General features: G+C 38.9%; 1 protein-coding gene across 1 annotated transcript in view; it reads right to left on the minus strand.

Moving 5' to 3' along the window:
- zbtb16b (zinc finger and BTB domain containing 16b) overlaps positions 1–19,799 on the minus strand; it is a 47,727-nt gene that overhangs the window by 20,735 nt on the left and 7,193 nt on the right. The window contains exons 3-4 of the mRNA XM_057350369.1: positions 10,991–11,088; positions 4,155–4,241 (exon numbers count right to left, since the gene is read on the minus strand). Of these exons, the coding sequence (XP_057206352.1) occupies positions 4,155–4,241; positions 10,991–11,088 (185 nt within the window). The remainder of the gene's footprint in view (positions 1–4,154; positions 4,242–10,990; positions 11,089–19,799) is intronic.

Consider the following 19,799-nt stretch of genomic DNA (forward strand, 5'->3'; position numbering starts at 1 on the left):
AAACATAAAGACAAAAGCACATAAAAATTGCTACAAAATTAAACTAAAATTAACGTAAAACTCAAAATATACAAATAAAAGCTGATTTAAAATATTGATAAAACTGCACAAAAAAATCACAAATAATGCATAACAGTTAATTTTGCTTAACAAATGCAATGATACTTTTAAAAGCATAAAAAACTAAGCACACACAAATATCAAGTCAAAAAGACCCAAACGTTCACATGCAAGTAAAATTCTTTACTCTTTTATATCTTTAATCTTCCTAAAGTAAACAGTACCATTAAAGCGTATCAGATCCGCATGAACTCAATGTATGTGCTAAATATAGCTCCTTGCTTTCAGACTGACTTATGTGTGGTTATGTCTCTGACACATGAGCTATACCTCAGATGACCCCTGTGATTCACTCAACAGTGAAGTGTGAGGAAGACGGGTCAATCTACCAAAGTAAGGAGGCGTGCGTTAATAATTAACGCAACAACAGATACATTGCTCTTGTTTAAACGCTGTTTATTCTGCGGGCCAGATCGGTGTGTCCTTCCCGGTGAGTAAATTCAACTGTGCCATAACCGCCACTGTAAACGGAAGACACTTCCTGTGCATGTCCACAAATGGCCAGACGACAAGTGTTTTGGGAAATCTAACGTCATAAGCTGACACGTGCACACGAGACAGACAGACAAACCGTAGCGCCTGAGGCGGAAATGATTTGAAGACAAATCGCTTCTATTTTAGTCCCAAATAAACACCTTTAATAACTTTCTCTTTCTGTTCTGTGAAGGATAAAATAAGCCGGTTTTGTCGTGGGGGGGGCAAAGGGAAAAATAGAGACCACTGTGGACTGCATTTCAGCCTGCCCGCCAGTACACGGGTCCTGAGATTTTATTTTAGGAGGCCCTCTAAGTAGGTCAAGTGCTCTAGTAGGTCTCGTCTATGACAGCAGAGCGGCCGAGGGTAAACAACAGCACATGATGTTGTTTGTTCCTCTCTGTCCTGGCACCAAACGCCACCAGTGCCCTCCTCCTTCTCCATCCACTCACCCACCCCGTCCTACGGGTCCATCGCAATCCTTTTTCAACCAGAAAACATCAAAGCACGAAGTTGTCCACCTCTGACATTCTCACACACACTGACATTTGAGGAGGATCTTCTTGCTTACAGTCTGAACGCGGTGTTATGAAAACAAGGCCCAAGATCAACACACCATGACTAAGCTTTTTTCTTAACACCAAAACTGGATTTTTTAAAACTTGGTTTGTTCTTGACTCAAAAGAATGACTCTTATTAAATGAATCAGGAAAATGTACAAATGTGTCAGAGGGGTTACTAAATCTGACTGGACTTACTGTACAAAATGAATCAAAAATTGTTACTGTGTTATCTTGTACTTAAAGTGACATTTCACCCAAAAATGACACTTCTTTCCTCAATTACTCACCCTCAGGTCATTCCAAATCTCTGTGAACACAAAATAAGATATTTTGAACAAACAACATTGGTCCCTATTGACTTCCATTGTCTGGACACAAAACCACCGAGACGTTTCTCGTAATATCTTCTTTTGCTTTTCACAAAAGAAACAGTCATATACTGGTTTTGACTGACTTGAAGGTAAATCAACGATGACAGATTTTTATTTTTTGGTGAACTGTCCCTTTAAGACTTCAGTTAGTCCTTGACTGGTTGTAAGTTGTTCAATGAGTTATGTTGGTGGTATTAACAAAAATGAATGAATAAAATATGCTCAAATACTTTTGCTGAATATTTTGTATTTAATATGTAATTTGGGTGAATAAATGGATTGCATTTGTCACGTCGGTGCCGCATTGAACAGCCTGTGTAAACATGCCTTTTGCAAGAATTCGTTACATAACTGATTTGATCTGTTTTTTAGATCAGAAATGATCTCAAGGACTGCTGAGGGCTGTAAACAAGAAGCGTGTTTCTTATTTTAAAACTCCTTTTCCTTTTCAGAAACACAAGAACAATCTGGATTCAAAAAGAGAAATCTACACTGGAACCAATATCATTCAATTCCTCACGACTCACATCCACAACCACATTCCTTCACTGTTTAAATCCCCACTCTCTTGGCTTCATAGCGTTTTCTACAAAAATATGGAAATCTTGCCAGGATAAAGACCAGATAAATTCTAAAAGCAGTGACAGTATCTCGCTGCACTCTGGCTGAGTGATGGCCGAGGCCCAGCGGTATGCCGGTTTCTAAAAAATGGGCGAGTGACGTCCTCCCCTCCTCTCGACTGAATGTTCTGCCAAACTGAAATGGAGAACGGGATGTTTACAAGTTTGGGAGAGAAGGTATAAAATTCTGGGCATCGTTAACACCAGCCCTATGTCGACATGCATTAAGTATTTATACAGTGTGTGCCACAGAGAGTTACAGTTACATGGCAGCGTTTTGGAGAGGGTTATCGTCTTTCTCCCCATGGAAGCCAGGCGACAGTTATTGCTCCCAGGCTGTAGTATCATACTCTACTGTACAAATATGACAAACATTCAAGAGGTTTTTGACTCTGAGCCTAAGGAAATTCTATGAGTTTATGAGCCTGCTGCTACGGAGATGTTTAGCACCTCAATTCTATGAAGATGACAAAAGTGTGACACCTTGTTTTAATTAGGACTCAACCTTTATATAGACTCAACATGTGGATCATTAGCCCCATGAAACGCTTTCATACCCAGAGAGAGAATTAATTAGTGCAGTCTGGAATACCTGCGACAGACTTGATCCTCGCACGGCAGTCTCCTTAGACACAATGACAGTCCAATAAACCAATTACAGGTAGAAATCGTGGTATATAGGACACAGCGGACGTAAAGGGTTTTGCTGTTGGACTACATTGGTTTAGATTTTTGGGTTGATAATGGTGGGAATGATCTGGGAATAAAACAAGCTATACTTGAACTTATTTTACCTACTCAAGCGTTGTGGCTCAATGTGTTAGGCATGTGTGCGAAGCGCTGGACCATGTGTATGGATCAAAAAAAGTTGTTATGTAAATAACTGTGTGATATTAGGTAACACTTTACAATAAGGTTGTATTTGTTAACATTAGTTAATGCATTAGGTAACATGAACCAACCATGAACAATACTTATACAGCATTTATTAATCTTATGTTAATTTCAGAATTTACTCAAATATTTTTAAATCAAATGTTGTATCTGATAACATTAGTTCATGTACAGTGAACTAACATGAACAACTGTATTGGCATTAACAAAATTAATGAATGCTGAAAACTATATTGTTCATTGTTAGTTCATATTAGCTAATGCATTTACTAATGTTAACAAATACAACCTTGATTGTAAAGTTTTACCAATTCATTTAATTTATATAAAATTTTATTATTGTATTAATTCCATATATTAATACTCGCCCTTAATTGGAGATTAAAAAGCTTTTAATAAACGGTAAAACTACACTTTAAGCTTGGAAAAATCTTTACTACAGAACTAAAATACGCGTGATAAACTGCGCTTATTATTTCTAACTTATTTTCTACAATATCATCTCACTAAATGAAATGTCTGTTTGTCCTGACAAACTGCCCATATAAACACCAACAAAAACAAGTTTCCACACTTCCACACATCATCCCCAGCCCCATGCCAACCCGTACCGGCGTGCATGCTATTCACCTAAGCTAAAATATGATTTTTTAAAAGTCTAAAACCAAAAGCTACAGTCATCAGGTGTCAGTAAATATGAATATGTGACAGCAGGGTAGCAGCTGAGAGCTGCCGGCGTTAATGAGCGTGCCAGAACGCTGATGACGCACAGATCTGGGTAACTCTGTACAGTCGCTCGAACAAATGTAGCACAATACCGTGCCATGTTTAGACAAAGTGATGAAGATGGTTGAAACGTGGCACGGCTGCTGTGCCACAGTGGTTTGTTGCCCTGCCCTGTAAAAGCACATATTACTGACTGAAATTTTAGAGGGCAGTGAACCCTGCCATCTAAATAATGGAAGAGCATCAGAATGGAGTTTTGATACGGTTATAAACATGACTGCTATGCAGATAAATAGAACGTGAAGGATGCGTCTCCACTTTAGTGGAGTTTCTAACCAGGGTACGTTAAAGGTGTTTATAGAAGTGAATAAAGGTGAGGTTCCTACCCGTGTGTGTTTGCCGATGGGCTTCCAGCGCATCTTTTGTGGTAAACTGAGCTCCACACTGATCACATACTAGGGCTTTTGGTCCAGCTGGAAAACAGAAAATTTCATTACAATTTGGTCACACATTATAAAGTTCTTCATCAATGTATTATGTGTTACAGTGCTTCAATTTTTTTGTTATTAAATGACAATTAAAAACATCGTTTTTGGCAGATTCCTAAATATTTGTGTTTTCTCTTTATTATGACAGGTGAATCTAATAAATTTGTTAAACACTGTCACATGTACATTAAAAAATAAAGATTCCAGTTTAACCAAAACAGGTCGTACAGCCTAACTCAAACTGGTAAGACCTCTAAAAATTTGAGCAACACCTGGATGCTCATTGCAGAATGTTTTAAACAGTATACTGTGTGCTTTTTTACAAAATAAATCTTTTCCTTTTCCTTTTCTTTGTTTGACATTGTCAGAATCACCAAATTGTCTCTTTGTTTGCAAGGTCAAAAAAGGTTTTGAATCCCAGGTTTTTAATCCGATCTCCAACATGTTAACCCTTCAGCACAGTACACACTGACCTGAATAAACTGTGATGTAGCTTAAAAACCTTTTTACAATCTTTCAAAAACTCTTTTCACCAGGCAGTAAAAGCTTTACTGAAGGTGCTCTAAGGAACAATTTTAGGCAGGAAAGAATCATGCCAAACAATCCAAAAATCATAAATTCAGTTATTTCAAAGTGTAAAATATATGGCATTCATTTCCCCTAAATTTCATATCAACATACAGTCCCTTAACACAATCAAAGAGCTGTTCTTATCAACGAGAACAGGCAACTTTCTTTTGTCTTGCCTTGATAAAAGGCCGTAAACCATAAGCCGAGGCAGAACATGTCCTAAAAGGATATTAAAAGAGCTTTGTATCTTCGGTCTGATTTATGAAATATGCGAAGTCTCCTCCTAACAAAAAGAACACAAAACCTATTTATTATGTGTTTCAATAGATAACCGTAATAAATAATAATAATACCATGATAAAATAATGATATGGGTCATATCAGGTTGAAGGAGCCTCAGGCTAGTGCTTCATGTTCCCTTGGTAAAGTGCATGTTTCAGATCACCCGTAATTCATTATTCACTGAGGATGAGCCTGTTGTATTTCACCCCAAAATCAAAATATAATTTATACCTTTTTTAGAAAGAAAAATGCCTGCTTTTAGAATCATTAAGATTTGCATTGAGACATTACTTTCATGGCACAAAAGCACATTTCTCACCCATTTCTTATTACTGTAATGGATGTTTTACTGCAGAGTTTGTATGTAAATGTCATTATTATAATTCTCCTTAGATTCTCATTATTGTAATACAATCATTAAAATCATCATAGACAATTTAAGTAATTCATAAATTGAAAAGAACACACCAAGTTACATGCAATGATGTATAACTTCATTAAAAAAATTCACATTAAAATTATTATTTTTATTTTTTTGTATTATGAGATTGTTTTATGATAGTAATGGTTGGGGGTGTCAAAAAAATCTCATAATACAAAAAACAAAACAAAACAAAACAAAAACTATACTTTATACTGTATTAAAGTTAATATTGTCCTTTTTCGGTTTTTGATGTGTTAAATGACCTTGACAGTTCTTGACCAGCTTTTTATCACATTGAAACATAAATCACTTACACAGATAGAAAAAGTACAGAAGGGCTTTGTCAGAAAGCTACAGAGGCAAAAAGGGTGAAATTTGTGTAACCTCTTGTCTCCCCGACACCCCCTAAAGATGCCTTTGGTGCTTTTGATACCCTACAATTTCAGAATAGCACAAATGTGTTTATGAAGGTTCAAATTTTCACTTTATTTAACCTATTAATAAACATTAAGAATAAGCATTCTAGTAACTAAATATTTGTTAGGATATCGCTGAATTCACAATTTGTTTGAGTTCATTAGACACGATGCCCTGGTGCGCACACACACGCATGCACACAAAAACTGTGGATTTCATTTAACCCAGTTGCAATCACCAATTTTAATAACTGGACTAAATAACTTATTCTGATAGCCATTACTTGAAAAGCCACCTGAGGGAATCCATCTATTAATAGTGTTAGATCCACCTGTGGAGCTGCTGGCCCATTATCAAGTAGGCCAGGATGTGTTTTAAGAAACATTTCGCTCGAGCACTCTCAAACAACTACACACACTGACCAGGAAGAAAAAACTGCCAGCTGACGCTGCTTTTCCTGAACAATTCATGAGGGACGAGACCTACTCAAGACAGAAAAATGAACAACACACTTCACCACACACAGTGTGCAGTCAGGGACACACAAAGTCTCTCTCCAACTTGGTTTTACCATTTCCGACACACGCCTCACCTCAGACTCGCAGACCCTTAAAAAAATCAATAAAATTTTAATCTGTAATGACCATCGGCTCGTCAAATATCTATTTCCACTCGGTTGGCCCTAAATGGCTTTATTATGACTCATTAAAGCACCCACAAGCTCTGTGAAGTCAGCCAGCAAGCGGCTAAATTTAGTGTCTTTCCCACATACGCTCTTGTTCCTTCTGGACGACGACCCAAGCCCTTTAAAGTTTAAAAATGCCCTCGTTTTCAGAATCATTACAAACCACACGCAAAAATACTTTGACGGTGTGACTCATCAGCCTCGCGCAAATTATGCCTGAGAGAACATTTGGGATGGATGAAAACGCTCTTTGTTGTTGGTTTATTTAATATTGGCTTATTACAGTAAAAGAGCATATAGTGTTCCCGCTACACTTGTAAATGTATGCACACAGAGATATACTGAGATATACTGAATGCACAGAAACTGTATACTGATATAATCTGTTTGTTGACATAGTTGGTTTTGCATCAGAGTTTTGCAGCAGATTTTAAAAGCAACCCAACACAGAAGTAAATAATGTCCCTTTTTAGGAATATTACAATGAACTACTTTACACTTCATTTTGATCAGAAAATTTGATCAAAAGTCTCAATTCAGTAATCGCTCCTGTAACAAGTCAAGATTCAGTAACCATTTGCCAGCTTCCCCGACAAATTTTTTGGGTTGTGACCCATCAGTTCTCTCCTTTTTTCCTTTTGTTTCATCTCCAAGTTGAGCAAATAACTAATCATTGTAGTTTAGTCAATGGCTCTATCTCAAATCCTACCAAGTTGCCTTCATAGACAGCCACTTTAGGCATGATGGGTAAATTCAAAAGCCTATGTGTCATTCCGGCACATTTGATTTGTTCTGTTGTGACGCAGCCGCATTCTCTCATATGTCTCTTCTAAGGCATTTCCTCTCTCCTCCAGAAGCTCGGCACACATTTAGAAAGCTCCATATTCAATAGGCTTGTGTTCAGTTTCAGAAGGCACATTGTGTACTGTACAACCCATGAAATACAGCACAACAGCCTCCAGACTGGGCTCCAATCACCCTCTATCAAAACACTTTGTCTGGCATACAAAAATAAGATCCAATCTCGTGCTGAATACCAAATTAGACCATTAAAAAACAAGGGCTTCTGCTACTTGGCAACCGTAGGGATTTAAAGCTGCAACATCCAATGACGGGCCAGAAGCTCTAGTGCTTTTCTGTGCAATAAAGACCGAATTAGATGTTTGCTTTTATTTTTTTCCCGTTGCAAATTAAATACTTTATTTACCATTCATAAATTGTTAGTGTTTGGACGTGGAAATGAAACCAACGTTGTTTACCTAGCAATTGGCGAGAGACGAATAATAGGTCACTGTAGAAAACAGCCATTAAATAATGGAGACACAAAGGTCAGATTATTAAACCAGCCCTATATATAAAGCCAGCAGGGTGGTGTAATGCCTTTACTGTCAATCTCTCTAACAATGAGAGGTCATTTATTATCATGCTGACATCTGCAGGCCTCTGAGGTATGTGTGGTTCAATGCAGCTGTTCTCAACCTGTGGGTCATGACCCAAAAATTGTGGTATAGATCTGTTCTGACAGGGCAAAAAAAAAAAACACGTGCAACAGTTAACAAAAAATCAATGTGCCAACTTTAAAAAGGAAAGCGAAATGCTTCTGTATATCTTGTTGACGTCAAAGGCCAATATGATTTTTGGAGCAAATTCACCTGTCACGTTAGACACATGCCAACACAGACAGGTTCTGTGACATACCCATGTCCTCGAAAACCAAAATCACGAACTACACAATGTGAAAAAAAAAAACACTGACTACATCGCATATGGGTTACAGAATCTGGCATTGTGTAAACTCCACTTGCTGTCCAACAAAGAAATCTGGGTCATGAAGCAAAACCGCTGGTTTAATCCACCTGATTAAACTGAAAGAGAAACAGGCGTGGCGGCACACGCAGGCACGCCACCTCTCAACACCCCGCAGACTGCTCAACACCATCCTCCGACAGCCAGTAGTTTACATCTTTGTTTTCGCTCTCCTTTTTTGTTTATTTGTTCGAGCACCCTCCCTCCACACTATTTTGGAGAGCAGTGGCTTGGAGAGCAGTCAAGTTTGATTAATTTTGGGATTTGGGTACAGTATGTTCCTGGACACACATCTGCGAGCGATCATAAATGCTCCAGAATGCTGGCAGAACATCCAGACCTGCCGGCAGCTGATGATGTCATCAGCGCGAGGGAAGAGCTGGAGTGCCGCCAGGCTCGGAGAGCAGGGCTTCTCTCAGACACCCAGACAGAGTGAGAACGACAGAAAGAGATATTACGAGAAAACATCTTGACGGGGCTTTTCGGCTTCGGTGCAGCACATGATGATGATTTGGTGTCTCTTTTGTGCTGTCGTGCGGCGCGTGAACAGGTGCCACGGTGGATTACGAGCAGATTATGTGTGGGAGTAACTGAATATTCTTGCCAGAGTTTATGATATTGATTTATGACTGATTAGGCGGAAAAAACGATTTTGAAAAAAGAAAAATGAGCCAAACAGTTGACAACACACGGTCTGTTATATAACCTAGTGAGGTCCCTTGCTAGACACCGTTCTGACCATCGTGAAAACTGAAGTGAATAATTTAGACGAAGGCAGCAACACAAGCACTGCTCCAAATGGGAGATTTTATTTGATTATTTTACGTGTTGATGAGCATATTAAGACCAAAAATATTCTGTTTTATTAGACTGAGAACTTTTTATTAGAGATGCACCGGAATTATTGTAAAATCTCTCCACCGATACCGATAGACGATTATTCAGAGTGATATCTGCCGATACCGATTCTGAAAATTCATTGCATTTTCCTGTCCTCTTTTGATTGACAGAACATATCGGCCCTTATCATCAGCTGCTTTTAAACTATCAGCCGATAGCTGATGGTGTGAAAACTTGCTTTTATCAACCGATACCGATTATTGGCCGATATATCGGTGCATTTCTACATTTTATCTACAATTTTAGGTTTAAAAGAAACTTTTTTGCATAATCAATTTTCAATTTCATCGCAATGCATGCTGCCTTAGTAGGCAGCACAAAAGGTTTTAAAACAGAGCACGAGAATAAAACATAAAGAGAAGGACATTTAAGTTCATTTGAAAAAGGGTGCTGTCAAAATCTTGACCAAAACCGGAGCTGATAGAGTCAAGTGAGGTGTGCTTCGCAAATCCTTCCAGAGAGATGACTACAGACTTAATCAGACAGGTGGACACACTCGCACACACTCACCGCTGCCAGTTTGAGTGTATTTCCCCTTCACTTGGAACAGGACATTCCCCTTTGAAGCACAATTTAGTCAGGGCGAGTACTGAATTCAATCAGCATCAATCACACGTTGGTTCCTGATACTGATGTTGAAGCCATGGGTTTAGTCCCACATAATGTCCTGTTCACTCTCTATTACGGGTGTCAATAAATTCCCCGAATAAGATCTTCTAAATACTAAAAACCAAGGTCTTTAAATATGCTCTCTTCACATTGGCATTGTTAACTAAAAAGTCATACTTGTCGACCACTAACTGGCGAAAAGCAACAGTAAAAACAACAGCTGCACAACAGACCCAAACACTGCTAAACTTCATTTCCAGCCTGTGTCTAATTTGTCTACGATTATGCAACTGACCCTTCCATAACCAAACTCTGAAGTGCAAGATGCAAGTTATTTTAATGGAGCGTATTATACAAAACAATACCGAACACTTACGTAAGACGCAACATTTCAGCACGATCATTTAATTATGGGTCTGGATGTGAATAAACAACTGGAGCTGTCCTCTGCCTTGTTTCTCTTGTATACCTCCTCATTACAATACAAAAAAACTGAGCTGGCAAGGATTCACTGTACATACTGTACTAATAATGTGGCAAACTGCCCAGAATGGATCCCGGCCAGGCCTGAAATGTAACAGTTGAGACGCAGTTGAGAGCAGAATGGGAAACCGGGGATAACCAAACACCGCGTCATGAATACACAGAAGCGCAATATGTTCCATGGTACTGTGGTTTACACCGTGGACGACCACAGGACGATAGTTAGTGATAGTTAGGCACAGACATGACCTTTTTAATGGAATTGAATGGTCAAATGTGTTAAATGCAGCTGAGAGTGTTGTAAGCCAATATAAACAAACAAGCAAGGGATGTGAAGAACGTTGCAAATGCAACGTGGATGTGACATCTGTGGAAATTCATTTCACATTAAATGACATGTATGCTTCTACCAAATGCTTTTATACAAAGTGACATACACTGCATTCCAGGTGTGTGTTACCTCATAATTTAACCTGTGACTTTTGTGATGCTAACCCAACGCTCTACCAACTGAGTTACAGAAACAGTATATCTTTGTAATGGCTGAGTGGGATTTACCTGAATGAGACAGCATATGCATCCTCAGTCGCAAACTGTCCAGAAACTGCTTTCCGCAGATCTCGCAACCAAAGGTCTTGATTCCGCCGTGCAACTTCCTGTAGATGCAACACAATGTCAGATTAAGCTGGTGTTTAATATGTCAGTGCTATCAAAGTAACAGTCTGTGTTTTGCTCTCATAATATTGTAAATAAACACTCTGACCAAGAGATCAGATCATCAGGTCTATTGGGGTCAGTATGACCTCAATATAAACATATGTACTGTTGAGCTTTAAATTACATAAAATACAGCAGATGTGAAAAATAACCAAGAGCCGAATGAAGCATTATTTTTTTATTTTCATGCTTATATTAAAGGAACACTTCATCCAATTCTCTCATCATTTACTCGCCCTCAGGTTGTTTCAAATCTGTATACATTTCTTTGTTCTGATGAACACAAAATAAGATATTTGGAGGGATGCTTGTAACCAAACAGTTCTTGGCCACCATTGACTATCATAGTAGAAAAAATCGCCCTTAAAAATGAATGTAGGAAGAATGTAGGAAAGCATACTGTTCTGTGGCACTTTTGGGTTGTCATTTTTTCCTACTATGGTAGTCAATGATGGCCTAGAACTGTTTGGCTACAAGCATTCTTCCAAACATCTTTCTCTGTGTTCATCAGAACAAAGACATTCATACAGATTTAGACGGTGAGTAAATGAAGACAGTATTTTTATTTTTGGGTGAACAGTCCCTTTAAGTCGTGTTATATGACTCAAAGTGGAAATAACTTAACAGTACACCCTTTGTGCATCTATGTGAACCAATGTTCAAGAAAACAAGGATGTTTGGCAATAATGAGGATCAGTTAAGGAAATGTGAGCACAATGATTGTAATTTTAGGTGACCTGGGGTCTCATTTATAAAACTGTGCGTAGGATCCTTACTAAAAGTGTACGTGCACCCGAAAGCCAAAAATATATAAAAATATAAATAGCGTACACCCAAAAATATTCAGACTTATAAAACCGTGCGTACGCACACCTGTAAGCAATATTTGCTTTATAAATCACAGATCACCTGTGCGTACGTGAATCAGCTTCATATCCCGCCCTGTACACACCCATTTTTACCCATAAATAGTCAATGCAAAGCACCTCATGAATGCTGATTCGTATATTAAAAAGCCTGGCATCCGATCCGCTTGTTAAGCCTGACCTCACGCACCATAATGGACGTATACCGTTTCCGGGTCCAACCGCTATCAGATGCCATAGAAAAATAACAAAAAATGATGTAAAACTGCCGAAAACACCCGAGCCCATCCTTTATCTCCGCAACGAAATCACAAATGGCCAAACATGAGATTCACTACGATTTACAAATTGATAATTGTTATAATTATTATTAATAATTATTATTATTATAATTAGATTAAAGCCAAAGAAGGTCTCTGCAGCATTTAAATGTTTACAGCATTTAGACTGATCATTAACATCTAATTAAAATCACATCATTAATTAGCGGTGTCCTTCACCTGAGATCAAATTTGAAGACATAATTGTAAAAGACGAATGTTTCTTCATAACTTCTGGTTTTGTTATGAATATAATTAGGACTGATAACGAGAACATAAAGAGAAACGATTTGTGCGAGAGCTTAATGGCTGAATTTTCAGACTTTGACGTTCGATGATTATGCACAGTATTTAAGGAAAATATATTTAGTATTTATTTACACTGTGTTCTGCAGTTATATCATATTTGATGCTGTCCCTATTCAGTCGGATCATCTCCTCCTCATGCGCTCATAGTGTGATGGAGAGACAGCGCTGATTAAATATTTACATTTAATTTTTATTTAAGATTTGAGTTGGATTTTACAAGAAGGTGCATGAAACAATTATCGCTCAATACAAGCGCAAATAACTGCAGATTTAATCTTCGTGATAATGTGGATCTTTAACGGATATGAGGTCAAATTCAATGTGTGTGAGGCATTAATGCTTACAATCATTTTATCAATCTTAGTTTCTGCAATCTAAGTCCACTAACTCACCATTTGTGTCGCCCCTTGTCTCCAGAATGTGCGTACGCATGGGTCCGAGTTTGCGTGCAGGTACGCAAATTTTTCCGTCAAGTTTGTTTTTATAAATCCCATCTTTTGCGTGGGAAGGGATATAAATGGGATATAAATGAGGCCCCTGTTCCTTGAATGTTGATTTAAATGTACAATTTTACTTAGAAATAATATATTTTTTATTTTCTATTAGGTTTAATAAAACCATTAGTGATATTCAAAGCATGACTGTGTCTCAGCCTCACAGTTTGTTTTGATAGTTGAATATTCTCCACAGCAGTCTGTGAAAGATTCTGGGCACTTGAGATATTCATCAAGCAGGTCTGAATCAATTAAGTCTATTACATAAAAAAGCAGTTAACACACTAAACATCATGGCCTGGCACCTAAAATATGTACTAAAAACAAGGTGTGTCCAAAAATCGGCACTGAGCTGTCCACACATGAACCCTCATGTCTGAGCACAGCAATGAAATATTTACCTTCCAGGCACGATGACCCGCTGGCTTCACAGAAAACATTTATGGCTTTGGTTTTATCAAAAATTAAACACACACGTGTCAGAGAGAGATTACACAATGAGCCTAGACAAATATATACCTTCCATTTCAACGAAGTAGCCACTGAGATTGAGCCAAAAACCACGTATCAAGTCAAACATGCCAATCGTCCTCTGTCCTCTTGACCTGTTCTCGGGCTCAAAATATTTGTTTTCATTAAAACGCATTAAACGCTTCTGAAATACGCCAGCAGGTCGGTATGTTTAACTGAGTCACACTATACATATCAACTACTTGTCTCCCGCCCACTCCTGCTCGCTTTACTCGCCTCGGTCCTTTCATGTGAATTCCAGCCACACACGCAGACACAGTCGGCACGTGCGCTGCATCTGAGAGCAGCCGGCCGAGCCCATCGCAGGCATAACCTTTATTCCTGCTATAGAGCCCTTAATTATCACAGCTCCACAACTGGGGTGCCTGCAGACACACAGACTCATTACAAAAGGGGGCATATTATTTCACCTTGAAAAGAAGCTGTTGTGAACTCCAAATTTCCCCGCACAATATTCATTCTGAGATGTCATGTTTGAAAATCATTTGGAGTAATAGAATTCAGTCATCTCCATTAAAATTAAGATGAGTCAACACTCCTCGGTTCAGGCGCTTTATTTTACATCCAATATTTGGTTGAGGTCACGCGGACACAAAATGTGTGTTTCACGACTCGAAGCTTCGAAGCGTCTGCCGTGCCGTCGCCCTTCGCAGCCACAACATAGTGTCTAAAATAGAGCGCCTGACAGAGCCCAGCCTCCCATAAACAATATCCACTCAAGCGCGCCGGACATACTGAGCGCTGCTGCAGGCAGCCAGCAAACATTATCTACAGATTCATGTGTTTGGAACAAAAAACCTGGTGTTATCTTAGCCGTATGCAGCGGCTGGGATAAAAATGACACGTTACAGTGAAGACATTGTATAATGGCACAACAGCCAAGATTTTTTCAACGTATTGCATACAAATACAGACCAATAAATTAGAAACTGATCATGCTACTCAAATAACTGAATAGCCAATATACCAACAACCAATACCCATGACAACCCATGACTAAAACAAATTCTCCACCGATACCGATAACCGGTTATTCACTGATGTCTGCCAATGCCGATACTGAAGATTAAATTAATCTTTCTAAACTTTCTAAATGTTATTATTAATTCATATAATAATGACTATTAATATTGAACACTAGTAATGTTTCTTAAAATGTTCTACATACAAAGCACAATTGCATTTTCTTGTCCTCTTTTGATTACCAGAACATATCGGCCCTGATCATTGGCTGTTTTTTTAACCATCGGCCGATAGTGTGAAAATGTGCTTTTATCGACCGATAATGATTATTGGCCGATATATTGGAGCGTCTCTAAAAAAAAGTGTTTTTTGCTTAACTCTCAACTGCATTTGAATATTGCAAACACATTTTAAAATGTACATTTCACCTAAGCCAAGTTAACAGTTGTGAGTTGCTAATAATAATCGACTAAACCCCGACCAGCAATTTAACTGCTCAATAACAGAGCACCTTTCAGAAATCCCCCTGTTAATCCGGCCTCTCTGTCCAATTGAAAGACACGAAAGGTGGAACAACACTGATACAAGACGTGTAGAAATTCCTGGTAAATGGAACAATGGGTGTAAAATCAATACAGCTTGTCTCTATCCCAGTCAAAACAGACTGTCTCAGTCAGGTAATCCAAATGAACACGACCATTATACATCATGACAACTCGCTGCATTATTCAAATAGTTTTAGCGCCGGACATTGAGATGCGCATTAGAAGCTGTAACAAAAGAACATTAAATAACACAGATGTTGGATAAATGAATCGATTTAAAACATACAATGCGAAACTGGTAAAAGTTAATCCGTGGGCAAAAAGTGAAAAAAACATCTCAGCCGGGGTTAGAGGAGAGGAGCGAATCTGTGAAGATGATGGTTCATTTGTCTCTACAGGCTGATGTTATACATTGCTAATAAAATGCAGGCATTAAAATGTCGACTTTCTCTAAAGAGACAAATTGTTGAGCTGTCTGTTTGAGACAGGGCGAGCGCTTGTGTTGCTGGAGTGGGCCACTGGAAGTGGCTTTGATTAATGGCAGGCCAGAGCTGTGCTGCTATAGTACCTTTCCCACTGAGAGAGCAATTCAAGGGCTGATGTGTGCAATCGGATACTAGAGCACTGCCAAATTACCAATGAGACTGCTGCTTTAAAGGAAGTCTTCGCCAAATCCGTGTGAGAAAACCGTATGAGCCGTGAACGAGGAAGCAGAAACACTTTTCACAAACCTACAAACAATTGTCCTTCTAATCTAACATGATGAGGGGATCACTTGTAAAAAATTACTGTGGTGGCACCATGTTATTTTTATATACAGTATATCATGGTTGATCATTTTGATGGTCGACAGGGTGGCCAAGTATGTGGGGTTTTTTATTCCGCAGGGTAAAGGTAAAAGGATTTTGTTAATAAGCAGTCAGGAAAAGTTCACCCCAAAATGGTCCCCATTGACTTCACTATAGTCATTTTTATTCCTACAATGGAAAGTCAATGGGGACCAATTATGTACATGAACTATTCCTTCATGAGAGTCATTTATGAAAAAAAACGGTGTTTTTGATTACTGTTGCACAGTGAGAAATTGTGTAAGATGCATAACATTGACTGTCAAATATTTTTGGTATTTGGGCTGAGGTCATTGAAATAGTCTTGATCAGCCATTGGGTTGGTTTTGTCACACAGATCTGGCAACCCTGGTAGTCGGTGCAAAAAAATGTGTTGGTACTTTTTCAAAACCAATACATTTCCATTGGGCCATTTAAAAAACAGGCCTAAACTCAAAATGTTTGATATAAGTCACTACAAAATTTTGAGGCCTGAACATTTTCTTACAGTGAAAAAATGGTATATGTATAAATACTGTAAGGCAGAGGTTTATAAACTTTCTTTTCAGCCGAACACTTGAAGTGCCCCCTGAGATTTTAATTAAACATTTCAATCATTTAACAGCAGATTCATTTTTATTTTTTATCAGCAGTATTTTACATAACTATTGTTAGTCAATTTCTTTGATATTTAACTTTTTCAAAATAAAGGAAATAACTTGTATATGCACTGGTATAGTTCCCCTGCAATTCCCTCGCAAAAACCTGTTTGGGAAACCCTGCTGTGAAGTTATGATCCCTTTATAAAAGTGTGTGAGATATTTTCTTCCATTTTTACCTGCCTGACCGCTTACAGTAGGAATGAAAAAGACCAAGGCCCGGTTGCATAAAGCACCTTAAGTTTTTCCCTTCAGTATGACACTTAAGGGGTGATTTTCCTTTAGCAAAGACAATAGGAGAATAACTTAAGTAAAACTTAAGGTATACTTAAGGACACACTTAAGGTGCTTTATGCAACCGGGCCCAAGTCTTCAACAAGCCACATGACTTATGATTTGAGGTATCATTCATGTCTCTAGCACAAACGGTGCTACTTTTAGCTGGAACTCATCCTTACAGTGCAAAACATAAAGAAACAGGACAGACTGTTTTCAAATTGAGAAGTGTTCAATTTATCCGTCCGGTGGAGACTCAATGGCCCGCTGGGTTTGTGTGAGTGAGACCGTTGCCATTTTGACACCCTCCAATGCTCACAACTGACTTGTGCTTACCTAAAGCTCTATTGAAAGACCTCAACTGGTAATTTCACAGTTCTCTGTACAAAAACCACTTTGGTTATACTGTGCAGGTTGGAAAATGTTGACTGAGAGCATGTTGCAACAACAGTAGGATTCTTACAATTGATGTTTACACATGTTCCATGGTATGTACTAAGAATTGTGGAGTTACTACTAAAACAGCTTCAGAGTTACAAGAGGTTTTATTATTCACCTAAAACAGTTTCCAGCTAAGGTTATGCATCTAACTCAAGGTCAAAATGACTACACGGTAAACAAACAAATACCACAGCAGCCCTTTGATAACTTTTTTTTTCTATTGAAAGTTCTACGTTGGATTTGACTCACTGGCTCTGATAGTAAGCCGAATCACTGACCTTTAAGCATCTCTGTGTGTTTTTCTAATCTTTAAACATCAAACATTTATTTTTAGTTCATTCAGAGTACTGGCGTATCTATGGTATCGGTTAAATGGGTAAATTATTAAAAGAATTCGAGACTGATAACACCACCAATTTGCTGTAAATGCTTATGGCTACATTACTGTCTTATCAAACAGACAGCATTACTGAGGTTTTTAAAGGAATACAACCAATTCAATCAAAGCCCAACTTTACTATAAATATTGGATTTCTTCTATTTCAATTTATTTGTACAGTGATATTTACAACAAAATGATCAGATGTAACTTAAACAACAGTGCTTTTAAAACATCCAGGGAGGATGCCAGGGGGGGAAAAACTCCCCCAGGTGTTTAGATGGATAAATTCAATTCAATTCAATTTAATTCAATTCAATATTATTTATATAGTGCTTTTCACAATGTGCATTGTTCCAAAGCAGCTTTACAGGAGCAAATAAGAAAAACACAGAAAGGTAAAACACAGCACAGTGCATGGTGTTTTATAGACCAAGCAAGATCATTATAATAAATAATATCTAATAAATAAATGAATAAATATATAAATGCAGTCTCCCGGTGAGCAAGCCAACACTGCACTGCTGTGGCGAGGAACCCAAACTCCAATGATGAATAAATGGAGATAAAAAAAACCTCGGGAGAAACCAGGCTCAGCCGGGAGGGCCAGATCTCCTCTGACGTGTCATAGCTGCACTCATTGACCCCGACCAAAACCACCGAGCAACGTCCACGAAGAACAGGGAGAGCCCACGAGCCACGACCCAGTAAGCCCCACCCGCCGAAACCGTGCAGGTCCAACCCGGTCCCATTGCGCGATCAATAACAGACAACAGAGGAACAACCAGGGAAAAGTAGTAATGGCATAATTAACTTTATTCCTCTGTTGTCCGACATCGACCACAAAACAAGACCAACCAGACCAGACCCACACAGTCCCAACAAATGAAACGCCCCAAACCACAACCAACAAGCCCCCCCCACTCCCTACAAACACCCACCCAGCAACCTCCAATCAAAATCATGACTCCATCTCTTTGGGCTGGACCACATGTAAAAAAATACAGTACATACCCTACGATCATATAACAGACGTCATCCAGACTGAGTATTACTGATAATATTGACTCATTTTTGTTTAATTGTGTTTGTAATGACATCTACAAGATGATCCACGAGGTGATCCAATGAACCCATGACTGAGGCAGTAACTAGAAACACTTTCCAGGGAAAAGGGCAGAGATTTTGTCTCTTTCCCCCTGGCACCTGGAGCCAGCGAGAGCCCTGGCACACACGGGCGGCATTGCGTTAACTGAATGGAATCAGTGTGGAAATCGGTCAACTGGCCTTTAAGCAAATATTACACTATAACCTTTACTTTGATCAGTACTTTGGGTTACAAACGCATGGACAGCAAAACACGTAGCAGAGCCAACGAGAGCAAAGGTTCGAGGAGCGTTGGTTGTATTTTCACGTATTACATTAGACTTTAGGAACTGTGACTGAAGTCACCGCATTTCAGCCGAATCCCAGTCACCGATCAATAAGTCACCCAACCCCCCAACGCTACGAAAAACAGGCGGTCACACACTCAAGCACACAAAGGAGGGTTTGAAAACAAGAACAATGCGAGAGGGAGAAGAAAAAACACCCTCGGGCGCCAAAGGTCAGAAGTTTGACCTGACCCTAAAGAGGTGACCTGTATAACCACGATAAGAGCTGAAAGAGTTCTGTCTTCGCCTGATAGCAGGCTTTGGGGTGAAAAGATACAAGAGGGCTTAAAGTCTTGACCAACAGGATTCCAGAGGTCTGTTGAGATGACAGAGGTTTAAAGATCACTGGGTGGCCATAGTCTTGCGGGACAGGAAGGGCTTAAAGCGCTAATGAAGCTTGACCGAGGCAATGCTCTCTGGCAACATATCTTCACACGGGCTGGGTTATCCATTAATACACTGAATGAGTTTTCTTTGGCCTCTGTTAAATCCTGTGCATTCTGGTGTCATGCTAATCTTTCAATATGGCTATCTTTATCTATTACAAAATATTTCAAGTGACAGTTGACCCAAAAATGAAAATGTACTCACCCTTTTGTCATTTCAA

This window comes from Triplophysa rosa, linkage group LG14 (assembly GCF_024868665.1).
Source record: "Triplophysa rosa linkage group LG14, Trosa_1v2, whole genome shotgun sequence".
In the NCBI taxonomy this organism is placed as follows: Eukaryota; Metazoa; Chordata; class Actinopteri; order Cypriniformes; family Nemacheilidae; genus Triplophysa; species Triplophysa rosa.